Raw genomic sequence first — 15636 nt, 5'->3', positions numbered from 1 at the left:
GCTTCAGTGAGAGACTGATCCACCCTCGATGTGTGAAGGAAAGGTTCCGTAGGTCTTTCCTTCCTGCTGCTGTCAGACTTTATAACAAAAACTGTTAGTACTGAACACTCGCAATACTGACCTAACCTAATACTGATGTACAATTCTGTCATATGTGCAATTGCTGTTGGAATTCATGTGCAATTCATGTGCAATTACTGTGAAATTCATGTGCAATCTATGTGCTGTCGTGACACATATTCATGTGCAATTACTGTCGTGATCACATGCAATGGTATTTATTTATTTGTCTATGGGAGTTTTTATTTATCTATAGATCTTCTACTGAAAGTATTTTTCAGACTTCCTATAAGTGATCTGTTCTTCTGTATCTACCTCTGTATCTACCTGCGTTGCACCAATGAAATTTCAATAAACACAATAAAGGATTATCTTATCTTATCTTAAAAACTCTTAATAGAAGAACTCTTATAAACAAAACAAAAAAACTCTTATTAACAAAACTCCTCTCATATCTTAATAGGGAATGGAGGAAAAAGTAAAATAAAATACAATAAAAAGATAAAAATAAAATAAAGTAAAAATAGCTAGTATAAGACTACATAATACTAATACTAATGGTAAGTAAACAAAACACTCTTATTTACATCAGTTGTATGAATATGGCAATATTTCCTTCTTCATGAAATTCCCAATAAACCATCATGATTCCTTTACATTCATGTTCATATGGAGCTGGTCTTTGGCTGTTTGCCTCCCGCCTGCGCGATCCCCTCCAGGACACAGGGGGGTGCCGTCAGTCCGTCTCCTCAAAGGCCAGGGTCTCCTCAGAGGTGTGGATCTGAGCCAGAGGAGCAGGTGAAGGTGGGAGAACCATAGGAGGGAACAGCCAAGGGCCCAGGGAGGCAGATGGAGGCTGTCCTGAAGGTCTATGTACCTCTGTGAAGTAAAACACAGACAATTTGGGAACTATAACACCCAACAAAGAGCATCATGGGTCAAAACATACTGGACCTTCTCACATCATCTTTTGAGCCTTGGATTGTTCTTATTGTTTAGAGCTGAACTATTATTATTTCCCCCAATAGATAATTGTGCACCCATCTTAATTAAAAAAATTAATCTGTACCCAGGGCGCCCGAGTAGCCTGTTGAGGAGGTGAGGTTTTGTGAGGACATTATGGTGCGAGTGGCAGTAACCGTATCCTTGTTCAGACAGTTAAACATAGGGTATTGAGGAGCAGAGAGACAGGTAAAGTTACAGAGGAGTCTAATGTTACTGCCGCACTCGAGGAATCTGCCCCTGGGTCTAAACCACCATCTCCTCCTGCCAGTGACACAAGGAGCACACGCGCTGCAAAGAAACAACAAAGAAACAACAAAAACTGACAGAATTTGGGATCTTTCAGAGATTTTTTATTCCAGCACAGATTTCTGGGTGTTGTAAAATGGCGCTAGAATTAAAGGAGGAGTACAAAATGCAAACTTACAGACAGCTCTATAGTTTCAGAATGGTTCACACTCCCATGGTGATTCCTAAAACACCAGCTCGCCGCCTTCCTTTTGGAAAATGGGAACGTTATGGATAAAATAAGGGTAAAACTAAACATGGCATCATTTGTGTCGCTTTACAAAGCTGAAGGCAATCTGAGGAGCTGGACCGGGTGTGTCCTTAGCGTCAGGTATGCCTTCGGTTGTCATGGTTACACAAATTTGACACATTTTATTTCCATTCGTTACACTATACCTCTGGAAAAGAAACTGTTGCAGTATAATCAGGTTTTCCCCAGTGTAAAAGCCCAGTTGTGTTTAGGTTCTTGTATTAAAAGTATTGGTAAGTTAAGTCATAAAAGAACATCTGAAACATTCATAAAATCATATTTTTAAAACACAAATATGGCCGGCTGTGGTTTGCACAAGTTAAGATGGAGAAATGGGAATTCTGGAAACAGCACGTACGACAAGAGGTAGTGGGCGTTTGATTGGTGGAAGGCAAAATAGAGTTAATTACAAATAAGATAAGACTGCAATATATTAAAGCAACTGATCTGCCCCAAATAATAAGTCAAAAACAAGAATGTGTTCTCTGCATTCAACCTTTAAGCCCATGAACACACAGGTCAGGTGAACGAGCTCCGCCCTCTGACATATCTCCATAGAAACCCCTCCGGACGGCCCGACAAGCACATGAAAGCAGCACTAGAACCACGTAGCATTTTGAGCAGCTAGATGTATTACTGAGTGGGACGCAAAAGGACCAAACCATTAACGGCTCGATATTTTGCGCTGTTGAGGCTTTTAAAACCACTGTCAACCATCAAGGACACGTTTGTATAATTATAATAATAATAATAATAATAATAATAACTGAAAGCTCCACGTGAAAAGTCTGGTGGCGGTGAATGGATTTACTGAGTATAACTTCTGGATTGCCTTCAGATTATGTCAAGTTTGACATTTAAGACTCAATATGGTGGTGATTACTCAAACTTGAAAATGCAACAAAATAACTTTGTTTTGGAAGAGAAAATGAAATCAATTTAAAAACATAAGTCTGTTTTGCAGAATTTAGGACCTTTCAATACACACACTTGTATTTACCTCTCCTATGGACACTCCGGGGCTCGGTAATATAACATTTTTCAGGTACCAGCACCAAAACCTTACGTATTTATCATTATTTGGATGAATAAATACACATTTTTCATACATTTTGCGTTCCTTGGTGGTGACACTGTTATACTCTCCCAGCACCCACAAATACACCTTCACTATCAGTAGAACCTCAACCTTTCTCTGGTATTTAAAAAAAAAAAAAAAGGTATCCAGCCTTGGACAGCATTATATCAAGATTAACAACTGGGCTTTTCACAATGACCCAAACAACATTCATTTCAGTTTCCAGTGACCTTAACACAACAGTCCATAAACAGAGTAACACTGGTTTATGAAGGGAAAATCCTATGGTTGTCCTCATAAAACATTCACAATGAACTCAAAAGGTAGAAATGACAGGGACCAAGTTCATTTTTAACAATGGAAAAAAACTAAAACCCTTCCTCTTATTTTTCTGTACAACAATAAACAGAGCATTAGAACATGGGACATTAAAACGGAACTAAAATGGCCGCACACGCCACTTGCACTCTTTTAGGCAGGTTATGCTGTAAATGTACAGTAATGACACCTAGAACAAGCCCAACTATGTCCAATCCTTTCCTATATAAAAAGTTATATTTTCACTGTGTTCCCATCTTGACACACTAAGCATATGGCTTAAATATTTGTAAATCTATGGGTAGAGTCCCTGCCATCTTCTTGATTTTCCAAAAATGGCAACTGTGAAGCGACATTGCTGAAAAACCCTTTGCGTTCAAAAGAGTCCGAGAGAGAAACGTTTCAGGATGAATAGTGCATGGGTGTCGTTTTTCCCTTTCACACAGGGTGCCAATGTAAACATGTTTCAGAAATAAAATGGCCACCAAAAAGGAAAACAAAGTTTGAAATGTTGAGGAGCAGAAGGGCAGTATTGTCGATCCTTAGTGCAATGAAGGAACAGGAGAAAGGATGGAGCTCCTCAGTAAAAACCTGGGCGTCACTGACTCCTACAGGACTACAACAGTCTGTAACTCTACATCAGCTAAAATCGAAGAAGGAAAACAGCGTCCTGAGCCTATGCGGTGGTGGTGTTGTTGTTGTTGTTGGTGGTGGTGGTGGAGATGAGGAGAGCGCGATCAGTGTCTGCGTTTTCCCGCTTGGTCAAATGTACATTCACCCGCAGAGGGAAGCGTCCGGGCTGAGGGGCGTTCAGAACACACAACAGTACAGGTACTGGAGGGCGCTGAACCACATGTAGCCCGACGCGAAGGCCATCGACTGCACCGCGCACAGCCACACGGGGTCCAAGGTCATCTGACGCGACACCGCCTCCGTCTGGCCTGGAGTGGGAGGGAACGTGCCTGTGGGAGACAGCGACGGAGGTTAAGCACTGGCTGTACCGCTTGCAGCTGCACCTTCTTGATTTGAGGATTAGATTGCATATTTCTCACACTTTCAGATCCGCAACTCAATATTACAAGGGTTAAAGTAAACCATTTGATATATTATAAGGGATAGATAACCCAAACCTACGTATCTGACTCCATGTGAAAAATTAACAGCACCTTATGATTTACCATTGTTAGAAAACTTGCCAGACAGAGCCAAGAAGGCAAGAGCTCAACAAGTACAAGTCTCATTCAGGAAGTCACAAAAGATCCAGATTGACATCCAAAGAACACGCACAGAAAAACATTCTTCTGTGGACTCATGGGACACAAGTTGGAGTTGTGTGGCTCGTTATATCTAAACTAACGCAGCTCGTGTGATGGTTGCTGCTTCAGGACCTGGGCGCTTTCGGGTTCTGCTGCAGGACGGACGTTCGGACGCTGTGGTTTGACCCAGTTCATTCTCAAAAACCTTCCAATTGGGGACAAAATGACTTCACTGTGATGCAAAAGACACATAACCAGTTATCGCAAAAATGTGGCGTCTGTTATTGCTGACAAAGGTGATCCAACCAGTTATTGGGGTCAGAGAGTAATTACTATTTCACACAGGGTCAGATAGAGTTTGGATGTAATAAAGCAAATGATCATTCAGTAACTGCATTTTATCTTTACTTGTGTTATCCTTTGGAGGTATTAACATAGTTTTTTATGATCTGAAACATTTAAGACCGATAAATATGCAAATAATTCAGCAATAATAAAGCGGTATGATCTGAACTGCTGATCTGAGCCTGTGCTTTAGTGTCCGAGATGTTCCATGATCCTTCAGTGCTTCTCTGTTTAATGCAGATCAAACACATCCTCTTATTGGTCAGCCTCCAATACGCTCTGAGTGAGTGACAGGTGGATTCAACCAATAACAGTCAAGTGTGAACATTCAGATGAAACACGTGGCTTTTGTTAGTAAAAATATAATAATAGTAAATATAGCCGCAAGCGGCAATGATCGGCCCTCGCCACGCCGCCGCCACCACGCCACAAGAGGGGGCGCTAACGCGCCTCAATTTTCCTTTTATTACGCCTACTGCTGAATCTGTGACGCTGTCACATCTTCTCCTTTGTTTTACCATTCAAAAAGCAATTTTATTTTGAATTCTTGGCAAAATGTGCGGCTTTGCCGCACAGAGACCGTGACTCTTTGAATAAAAATGTGGATAACTTTTGATGGTCCACCCCTGAAGATGAGTCTCACCAAATTTCAGGTTAATAGGGCTAATGCCCTGGGAGGAGTTTGTGAAAGTCTAAAGTGTAAACATGTTCTGGCGATTTCCCCATTGGAATAACATGGCAGGTTTTGGTCATCGCTACGGCAAAACCCTAACAATTATGACATGGGTCTCATTGACTTTTTTGATGGGGATGCCAAAATTGAGTTGTGTGTCAAATTTCATATAATTTCGCAAAACTAAACATTTAACCTCCATATAAAATCTGTAGGGGGCGCTGTGGCTCCAAATTAATTTATTTCACTTCAAGTAGGTTTAGGGCAAAGAGTTTAACAACTGATTCTAATTTGACGCAATTCGGACTTTATCTGCGCAAACGGCAGAAATGTTAAATTTGGGAGATTTCTGAAATTCTAGCTACAGTTTGCGGCTTCGCCGCACAGAGACCTTGACAGGTATCAATGTAATTTGAATAACTTTTGATGTCCCACTCCTCAGTAGCATTTTCACCAAATTTCAGCTTTTTAGGGCCAACGCCCTGGGAGGAGTTCGTAAAAGTACATTTGGAAAAACTCCCAAGTAATGCTTAGCCATTTTTGAACCAATATGGCCGACATTTGGTTGGGCGGACGGCGTTGCCGTAATAATATTTTTTACTTCTCTTGTCACCATCTACCTCTGCGCCAAATTTCATGATTCTACGATCAGATTTTTTTTTACTCTTTTCCTATCTCTCAATGCATTTTTGGTACATTTGGGGGCGCTGACGCGCCAATTTTTTTATTTTAGAAAAGGGAAATAGCCAGAATGTAGAGAGGCACAATTTTTAGAGGTGTGCAAATTTTTGTGACTTTTCGTCAATGTTCACTGGGTGAAAAATAGGGGGGTTGGTCCCGAGAAGAAAGAAAGAAGAAAGAAAGAATAATATTCCGATGCGAAAACAATGTTTCCCATTTTTCAAATATCATAAACTATACATTTTTGGAAAGCGCTCGCGGTTTCCTACCTCATGGTGTGGGTCCCTGGTCACTGATGGGTACTTTCGTTAATTTTGAGTGGGCTCCGCCCACTTTGTGTTTTTGGCCCTCTATACAGTAATAATGTTCAATTTTTGCATTACATGCTTATATGCACGGAACATGCAAGAGATGGGGAACGTATTCGTGAGCTACTTAGCGCAAATGAGTGCTCGTTTAGTGCGCACTTTTGCACGGGCTTCGCCCGTTTACAACGGTAATGTTCCATTTTCCTACTACTAATTAGTATGCACGGGGCGTGCGTGAGTGAAGGAGTGCGTTAGTGAGTGTTTGGAAGTGGGCGAGCGCTTTGCGCTCGATTTCGTGCGCACTATGTGCGCACTTTCGCAGCCGTGCTTCGCACGGCCTTACGAGATTAATAGGCCTCTCGCCAGCTTGTGGCGCTCGGGCCTAATAATACAATTGAATTGCAACATACAATCTAAGAAAATGTTGTTCTCGTCATGGCTACAATTGCACCATAAGTAACCAAGGCCGTCTGTATGTACTAGACGAAGGTGCAAATCAAAATCACACAATTGTCATGATATAAAACCCAATACAGTTTGAATTATACACATTTGTTTATGTGTATCATGTATTTGTAACTTCTTAAGGCTTGAAACATGTTATTAGGGGAGGGTTTATTACCGGTGTTGTAGAATTGCTCCAGTAGATGCTCCTTCTCCACAAACCTCTGGTACAGCCAGTCCGTGAGCGCCGTGGTATCCACAGGGACCTCCTTTATGGGGTACATCCTGCAACACGGGTCAGAAACATTTGCCATTATGCCATGTGTTATGTGAACTAAGGAACCAAAAAGGATCCACTTTCTTTATAATTCAAGTACCCAGAGACAGTGAAACCCTCGGTACCATTTCTGCAGGAGGGTCCCCTGGGTGCTCCTGACAACAGACTCTGCTGACAACGACTCTTTGAAGGCAATACCCAACTGTATCCCGTTTTCCACTCCGATGACAAAAAAAGACGACTTCCAAGATTGTACAGTTTTCAAATAAAATGCCAGAATCCCCTCAAATGTCATGAAGGGTCACTTCTACCACCCACAATGATAATGGGGCAATACTGTACTATGCCAGAGGGGGTCCCCACTGAGCTGTGCGTGCACTCAGCCTGTGGTCACCTTGATTTAGAGGGTAATGTCTCCTCCAAAAACCCACCACAGTACAGCGGTTCCCCTGCTCCCGAACAACAAACACACCTGCACTATAGGATCAGCACCGACTCCAGAGTGAGAGCGAGAGGAAGAGGAAGAGGAAGGAGAGATGAGGATCAGAGGAGATGTGAGGGGAAAAAGGTAGAGAGGAGGAGCCAGACAGAGAGAGAGAGATGTGGGGGACAGCCATTACATGCACGCAATAACTGACCTACTCCAGGAGACGAATAAAAGTCAGTCAGATTTTCAAATGCATGTGAAACCCTGAAACTTGGGGCATCTTGATTTGAATATCAAAGATTCAGTGAACACGTCTAGAGAAGTGTGTGTAGTTGTGTTCCCGCTGCATGCAACAGTGCAGTCTGACCACAACTGGAAATACTAGACATATGTTTGGATGGGTGCTCAGTGGAGATGACACACTGACAAGCTTGTGTCGAGTTGTTTTGGTCTAGTACGTTATAAAGAGAACTCCAGTTGTTTGTTTGTACTGCAGAGGTCAAACGAAACCGAGCTGTTGCTTCCTTATGTCTGATAACAGTTTTTATTAGCAATTATAGTTACAACGTTTAAGTGATAATGCTGAATGACTAGACGTGAATGACTCTGTTGGTGCCTAATCAGTTCTTTGACCTGCTGTAGGCGGGGACAAGAGTGGTCTGACATGTCCTCTGGAGAAGCGAGACAAACATCGAGCGCATCAAGCGAGCAGGGATCATGGGAGCGAAAAGAGCGAAAGGAGCGAGACGACAGGAAAGAGGGGAGAGAGAAGGGAGAGCAAAGATGGGAGGCAAGATATGGATCATTATTGAAATGCGCTGAGGTCATTGGCACAGAACACGGACGCAGAGAATTCAGTTCAATCTTTTGGACAAACGCTTGTTATGGAGCGAGACCAAAGGTTCTCATTCTGTCTAAACGCTGCTGATCCTGTAGTTTAAACCTTAGTTAAACTTTTAAAAATATGTGCTGAAATGCACTGGATTTTTGGACTGGTTTTGGCAGTTTCTCTCAAATATTAATGCTCCTGGTTTTAAATGTATTAATTTAATAATTGCAATGTTTGTTGGAAAAATATTCCATCTTTGGGTTGGTTGTATTAATAAAAATATATCTCAAATGCTTTTAGCATAATAGCAATGCTAATATTTTGGCAACATTATGGAAATCTTTAGATCCTTGATACAAACAAAAGCAATATTATCCATTTTCAACACATCTCACATCTCTAAGTTGATCTCTTCACAACTGCTAAGACTAAAATGTTCTCAATACAAAACAATTCCAAAGTTGATCATTTATAAGACGTATTGGAATAGAAAAGAGTGAAGGAGGGAGAAGTTTAGAGAAAGACGGGGAAGGAGAGAAACGACAGAATGAGAGGATAGAACGGAGGGATAACAGCGAGAGAAGAAAGGAGAGAGAAAAACATTCTTTTACAATAGAAAATGAGGAATAAAATGACTACAATGACCATAGTGAAGACTGATGCTCACGGCCACTGGAGCTTTGTTAAACCACAGAAACTTGAGCCATGTTTTACTGCCAGACAATGGAGCACTTAGGCCCAGCTCGGAACGCTTAGAGCCACGTGCAACCCGACCACCACCGCCGCGCTCCAACTGAAAAATTCATCACAAATCAGGCCTGTGTAACGTGAGGACAGAGCCAGGGCTTTCTTCAGCTTCAACATCACGAGGAAGGAAATACAAGCCCATAAAGAACTAGGAAGTAGGAGTAACCGGGTTCAGGCGAGGCAACACCAGCTTTAGTTTGACCTGGTCTTGGTTAAAAGTTCCCTGCCCTGGTGCGTTTGTGTTTGTGTTTGTGTGTGTGTGTGTGTGTGTTTGTGTGTGCGTGTGTGCTGGTGTGCGTGTGTGTGTGTGTGTGTGTTTGTGTGTTTGTGTGTGTGTTTGTGTGTGCTGGTGTGCGTTTGTGCGTGTGTTGGTGTGTGTGTGTGTGTGTGCGCGTGTGCGTCTGTGTGTGCGTGTTTGTGCGTGCGTACACGTGTGCGTGTGTGTATGTGCGTGTGTATGTGCATGTGTGTGTGCGTGTGCGTGCGTGTGTCAGGGGCCTCTGGGGCCACATAGACCGAGTCAGAGCAGGTGGAACACAGACTTTGGACAGAAACGTGTTCGTGACACTTCAGCACTTTGTTCCAGGGACGTCAAGACTATTCAATTACAACACAATCATAACTACAACAATATCATTGCGATCAACTCATCATTTTAATTCAATCTACTCTCCAGGGAAGTAAACATAAATGTAAAGTGCTGTTGTAGCTGTCCATTTATGTCGGAATATCAGTTTTACTTTATCGTTCGGACGACTGGTCACATACTAGAGCGATGGAGACAAATTGAAGACATTTTGGAATCATTAAATGGTGACTAATGGTCAAATTGTGATGTTTTCTCTCACAATGGGAACACTCAAATTTGATATTGCAACACACTTTACATCGATGCAGAGAACTTGTAGAGACATGTGTGGGATTCTTGTATCAGCAGTTTATACGTCTTTATTTTCCTTTCATTTTTTAAAGGGATTTTTGGCCCGTAGGATTTATTGGACAGAACAGTGTAGCAGGAAATGGGGATGCGAGAGGGAAGGACATGCAGTATCAACCCTGCTGCCATCTATACAGCCACCGAGCAGTGCAGGGGAAGTATAGAGCAAGTGGGCGTGTCACGGTGGTAGGGGAAAACCATCATTTTCAGAGCAATCCTTGAATGCATTCCAATAAAGACTACTTTAACATGCAAAATTAGAAACTTGGTTAAAAGCCGTTTTATAATATTATGTCTCATTTAACTAAACTATGGAAACAGTTGAAAGACTAATATACAATACAAAATATTCACCATAATATTCTCCATTTCATACTATATAACACTATACAATACATGGCAGAATAATCTAACAATACAATGTAACTGAATACATTTTCAGGGAGGAAATGCCACATCCATAATATATTGAAATAGTTGATTTGATGGTATACTCAATACTCAAAACTTTGGTCATCATCAAATAAGATCATGATTCAAATTGAGTGTGATACTTGAACCTCAAACATTTACAGGCACATTTCAGCACATTATACAGTAGATGGGCAGCCAGAATATTAAGATTATACTTATTGAGAAAGTAAAACAAAATTGCAAGTCAGACCACCGGACCAAAACCACAATAACTGTGCAGCGACAGCAAATGAACAAGGGACATTAAGAGTTGGGTGAATAAAGTCTATCCACACACTACTGAGACAGAGAGCAAACGGGAGGTATTAAAACCAGAATCAGCCCAAAGAGTTGTGTCGGAAAAGCCGCGGAAGCTTTATAATCAATATATATATACAGACAGCAGAGGGCAGCAAAATATTACCAAGGTCAGAGAGAGAATGAGGAATGAGTGTGAGCAGCAAGAAGCAGAGAGAAGGAAAGGTCAGATGAGGAGAGAGCGAGGGGGAAAGGAGGAAGGACATGAGGAGATAAGGGAGATGAGTCAATTCAGTAGTTTTATTGTAATTTTGTTGAAAACAAGATACTGTTCAGCCGAATACTTGAAAAAGAAATAATTAAAAAAATCTAAACATGTCCCATAAATAGTACTAATAGCAGAAAATTTGAAAGACGAAAATAACGACAACAAAAAATGCTGAAATTATATAAAAATATCATCCGGATAAAACGTTTTTCTACCATTGACCACTCCTGGATGATTGAAAGGTTAAAATGACTAGTACTAATATAAAGTGCCTGCCTAAAGTGTCCACTTAGAGCAGAAGATTTTGAGTTCAGACACATCTGCACCTGCCGTCATGCGCCCACATGCGCCCACATGCGCCCACATGCGCCCACATGCGTCCACATGCGTCCACATGCGTCCACATGCGCCCACATGCGCCCACATGCGCCCACATGCGCCCACATGCGTCCACATGCGTCCACATGCGTCCACATGCGCCCACATGCGTCCACATGCGCCCACATGCGCCCACATGCGCCCACATGCGTCCACATGCGTCCACATGCGTCCACATGCGTCCACATGCGCCCACATGCGTCCACATGCGTCCACATGCGTCCACATGCGTCCACATGCGTCCACATACACACATCCACATACGTCCACATACACACACATCCACACACATCCACACAGACGGATCCATATAGAACATAATCCTACACATCTTGTATTCACACACTCACTGGAGTGACCCTCTGAGTGAAAGTGCTCATGTTCTGATTACAGATGGAAAAAGCCTTGAAGCAGCAGGTTCAGGGGCTCCTGTAGAGCAAGAGAGAAATGGGGCTGTGAGATGGATGGACAGGGTCTCTAGTGATGCTGCTTTATCTCTTCAAATATGGAGAAAGATGGAGCAAGAGGAAAAGAGAGGTCAGTGGTTCAACACAGACACAGTCTCCAACACAAAGGTGGGAGATATGTATATGGAAATTGCAGAATGCCACAAGGGTTTATTCAAACATGTAAACATGAATCACTCAAAGTTAGGGCTGGGCACCGTTACTCGATTCCAGGAACTGACTGATAAGGTCCTGGAAGTACCGGGAGGAAAAAATGAAAACACGTAAGTGCCAACTTTTGGATCTTGAATGAGCAAATACAGCACAATCAAAACACGACTGCTCCCTGCACAAACAGCACGTTTCATCTTAATCCTCTCTGTTCAAACAAAGTGCAGTGTATGATCCTGACTGTAAACAGAAGAGCAGAAGAAACAGCGGGTTCAGAGCCGTTCCTTCATCCACTTGAAAATGCAGTCTTCAGTGCGGAGCCTTATGAGAAAAGCCTGCGTTGTGCTTCATAATAAACCCACATCCAGTCACAGTCTGCAGTAACATGGCTCACGCTAGGTTGATTTGAGCATCACTCTGAATTGAGTTCTACGCAATATCATTCTGGGGGTGATGCTCAAGAGTTTGTGAAAGCGATATTGCAAGAATGAACCTGGTTAAAGCCATAATCATCATGCTTGGTCCAGGTAAGAGTGTAATCTCACTGGATGTGGTCGGAGTCTGTGTGAAGTTGCTGTAAAAAACTAAAATATTATGCAATCTTCGCCATAATCCTCCTCTGGCAGGGAAACACGTGGTAAAAGTGTAAATGTGACAAAGGCATGTGCTGTGCAGCCTGCCTTTGATACAAAGTGCCTTATATCGATGTATGAGAGTAAACATGAGCAGCTGCCATCAGCTGTGCGGCTCTTGTTCTTTTGTTTACACATTGATTATGAGCTATAACTGAACAGACATCATACAAGTATATTCTAAAATATAGCATACCGTTATTAAGTGATTCAAAGCTGGAAAAACTGGGACTGGACATTAATTTACATTCCTAAAAAGGCAGGCGTTGGAAAAAAGACTGTATTCAGGGACTGTATTGTATATTGTTAAAGTACGAGTATTGAAAATAAACATTAAACTGCTCATGAAAGTAGATTTTGTACAGTATGTCCTAACGCTTAACTGCAACATCTCAGTCATATTACAAGTATAAGGGGGAAAAAAAGATCTTGCAGCAAAAAAGTACTGCTCCAATTGGTTAAATGGCTGATTCCTACAAGAGCAGAGCAGCTGAATCAACCACAGACAGTTCAGTGGCACTTACACAGCACTTTCACTGCAGGCTCCAATAAACACACAATTCAAACTATCAGACTTGGTACAGTCTAAATCCAACAGGGGGAAAAATCAAATGCAGGAGAGTTGAACTAGACAAATGTGACTGAAGAATACACCAGGTTGAAGCTTTTCTCACGGAAGTCACATTAACTTAGGTAACGCGCACGCGCACGCGCACGCGCACGCACAATATAGAAAAAGTCAATAGATTACACTGTCAGAAAACAACACCTACAAAGATATATTTACTCCTATTTGTTAGAGAAGTAAGTTTATCGTCCACCCGCAAAGATCTCAGAGGTGGACAAGGACAAGGACCAGGCCCCGTTCTGCTCTGCTCTGCTCCCAATTGTGGCCCTAATGATCCTTTAAGTCGATTGGCTGAAGTGGAGAGGCCCCTGAGAGCCACCACTGGTAATACGTCACACTTATTTTTGATACAGTCACAAAAAAGCCTTTGGAAAATTAGAAAAACATGCAACAACTAAGCCATTCACCACACTGGATCACCACAGAGCTGGATTAAAGAGAGCCGCATGTGCTTGCAGGTGGTTTAGTGTCACCACCGTGGGATCACCAGTTCAGTTCCCGCATCTCTGCCTCAATTGTCGCCGAATGTCACTACCCCCTCAATCTCCCTATTTCAGGTTATAGCCAAATAAAGCCTTAGGGCCACAAAAAATAAATACATAAATAAATAGAAACAGAAATTGAACGCAGAGGGAAACTTGAAGGACAGAAAGGAACCAATGCATTAGCTGTGCAGGGACGCCACGCAAACCAGGGGAATTTGTGTTCACATCCATTACAATAAGCCGGAACCCTCAAGGATGAGAGGGACAAACACAAGGTCAAGCACATTAGGGCGGGTTGTTGCACACAGGGATGTGCAAATGATCGAGGGCAGAAGAACGCCAGAGCCTAAGACCAAATCTACAAAGCTCCAGATTGACAAGACTATTTCTGCAACCAAATGAGCAGCGAATCAAGCCTTATATTAGTTAAGCGACAAATGTATTTTTGGACTGATTTTAGGGGGTTTATTTTGGGAATTGTTTAAATATTCTCTCACACCGATTCAAAAACTTTATCAAGGTTGTATATTGCCGATTGAAAACTACTCTCTTGCCAAATGAATAGACCAGAGAAACAACGTTTATTAAAACATCCTGGACAGGGGCCAGCTCGTGGCAGGGTTGACAGAGAGACACAGACAACATTCACTGTCACAGTCGTTCACAATTTAGAGTCGCCAATTTACCTCACACAGCTTTGAAATGTCGATTAGAGAAAGATAAAATACACTAAAGTTAAACCAATGATTTGCAAGTGTTCACTACAGTGACATGAGTAAATTACATTTAGAAAAACTTCACATTAATCAGAGAACATTTCATAATTAAATACCAACTCCACAAAGCAGACTTGTTGCCATTTATTGCCACCAACTATTCCCTGTCAAAATGGCTTCCAAAGCAAATGTCATGTGGGTCGATATGCAAAGGCAACTCTGAGGAATTAGTGACAAGACCAATTTTCCAATTTTTACAGGGTTAAAATGTGTAGACACTCACACACATTTTTTGGCGTCATATTCATATGCTAATCGTTATGAACTCGTTTGTTATTATTTGGGCCGTTTGCCATTTGAAATCACCATTGAGCACTGCATATTGATGTACATTTTGGCATTGGCATTTGTGCTTTATTGCAGTTTCACAAAATACAGATCATCAGTAAATTGCACAAAGATCATCTGTTGTCTGTGGAGTTTCTGAGTCCATGTTTAGCTGTCTGGATAACTAGCTAGTGAGGCCTTTCACAATGTTATTGTGTCTTGCATGTTCCTGTAACTGTTTCATCTCTCGTCTTGTGAATAATTTTACCTTTGTAACTATGTGTCCTAATGTTATTGCTAAACAATGGGTGCATCATTCCGGACCTTCTTCTCTGATCAACTTTGACTCAGTATGCGTGCTGATTGGTTGGACATTGGAGCCAAAACCCAACCCCCCAGGGGTTTAGTGAGAGAAAGAAGACAAAATCAGTTCCATCAGAAATCTTCAAGGAGGAAGTATCTCGATGAGAGAAAGGCTCATCTCTGGCCTAGAGATGATAAGCTAAACTACAGAACATAAAACATTCAAGAGACAAGCCCGGGGAAGCTAACTTTTCTCTCACATAAATAAAAATTCTGTGCCTGTGATTTTTGCAACATTTCAAGTCTACAACAAAACTTGGATCAAACACTCTTCAAATCAGCCTCATCTGAGAATCAGCGCAACAGCCATTTTTATCTGAGGAACACCTCAGAGCCAAAGAGAACGCAGGTCACTGAACCGACACTGTCCGAGCCAGAGCTCCAGAGTGGCCGTGCCCTGCCCAGTGTGTGGATCCAGATGCCGCTGCCTCTCCCATTGACCCCTGCCTCTCCCATTGACCCCTGCCTCTCCCATTGACCCCTGCCTCTCCCATTGACCCCTGAGCTGACACCGCTCCCTGAACATGGACACACAGGCCCGTCTGGATCAAGAAGCTTCTTCTCTTTCTGGTCGTTTGAATGCATTTCACA

At 42.2% G+C, this 15636-nt stretch overlaps 1 protein-coding gene across 1 annotated transcript in view; it reads right to left on the bottom strand.

The window, feature by feature from the left end:
• Window positions 1-1393: 1393 nt before the first annotated feature.
• Window positions 1394-15636, bottom strand: part of lpgat1 (lysophosphatidylglycerol acyltransferase 1) — a 31792-nt gene continuing 17549 nt past the window's right edge. Inside the window, exons 7-8 of the mRNA XM_072454182.1 lie at window positions 6882-6988; window positions 1394-3958 (exon numbers count right to left, since the gene is read on the bottom strand). Of these exons, the coding sequence (XP_072310283.1) occupies window positions 3807-3958; window positions 6882-6988 (259 nt within the window). The 3' untranslated portion in view covers window positions 1394-3806. The remainder of the gene's footprint in view (window positions 3959-6881; window positions 6989-15636) is intronic.

The sequence above is a fragment of the Eucyclogobius newberryi genome, unplaced genomic scaffold (genome assembly GCF_026437365.1).
Source record: "Eucyclogobius newberryi isolate DKJ021-1_F unplaced genomic scaffold, fEucNew1.0.hap1 SCAF_1, whole genome shotgun sequence".
Lineage (NCBI taxonomy): Eukaryota > Metazoa > Chordata > Actinopteri > Gobiiformes > Gobiidae > Eucyclogobius > Eucyclogobius newberryi.
The sequence above is the reverse complement of the archived record's forward strand: the minus strand, read 5'-3'. Positions and strand labels throughout refer to the sequence as shown.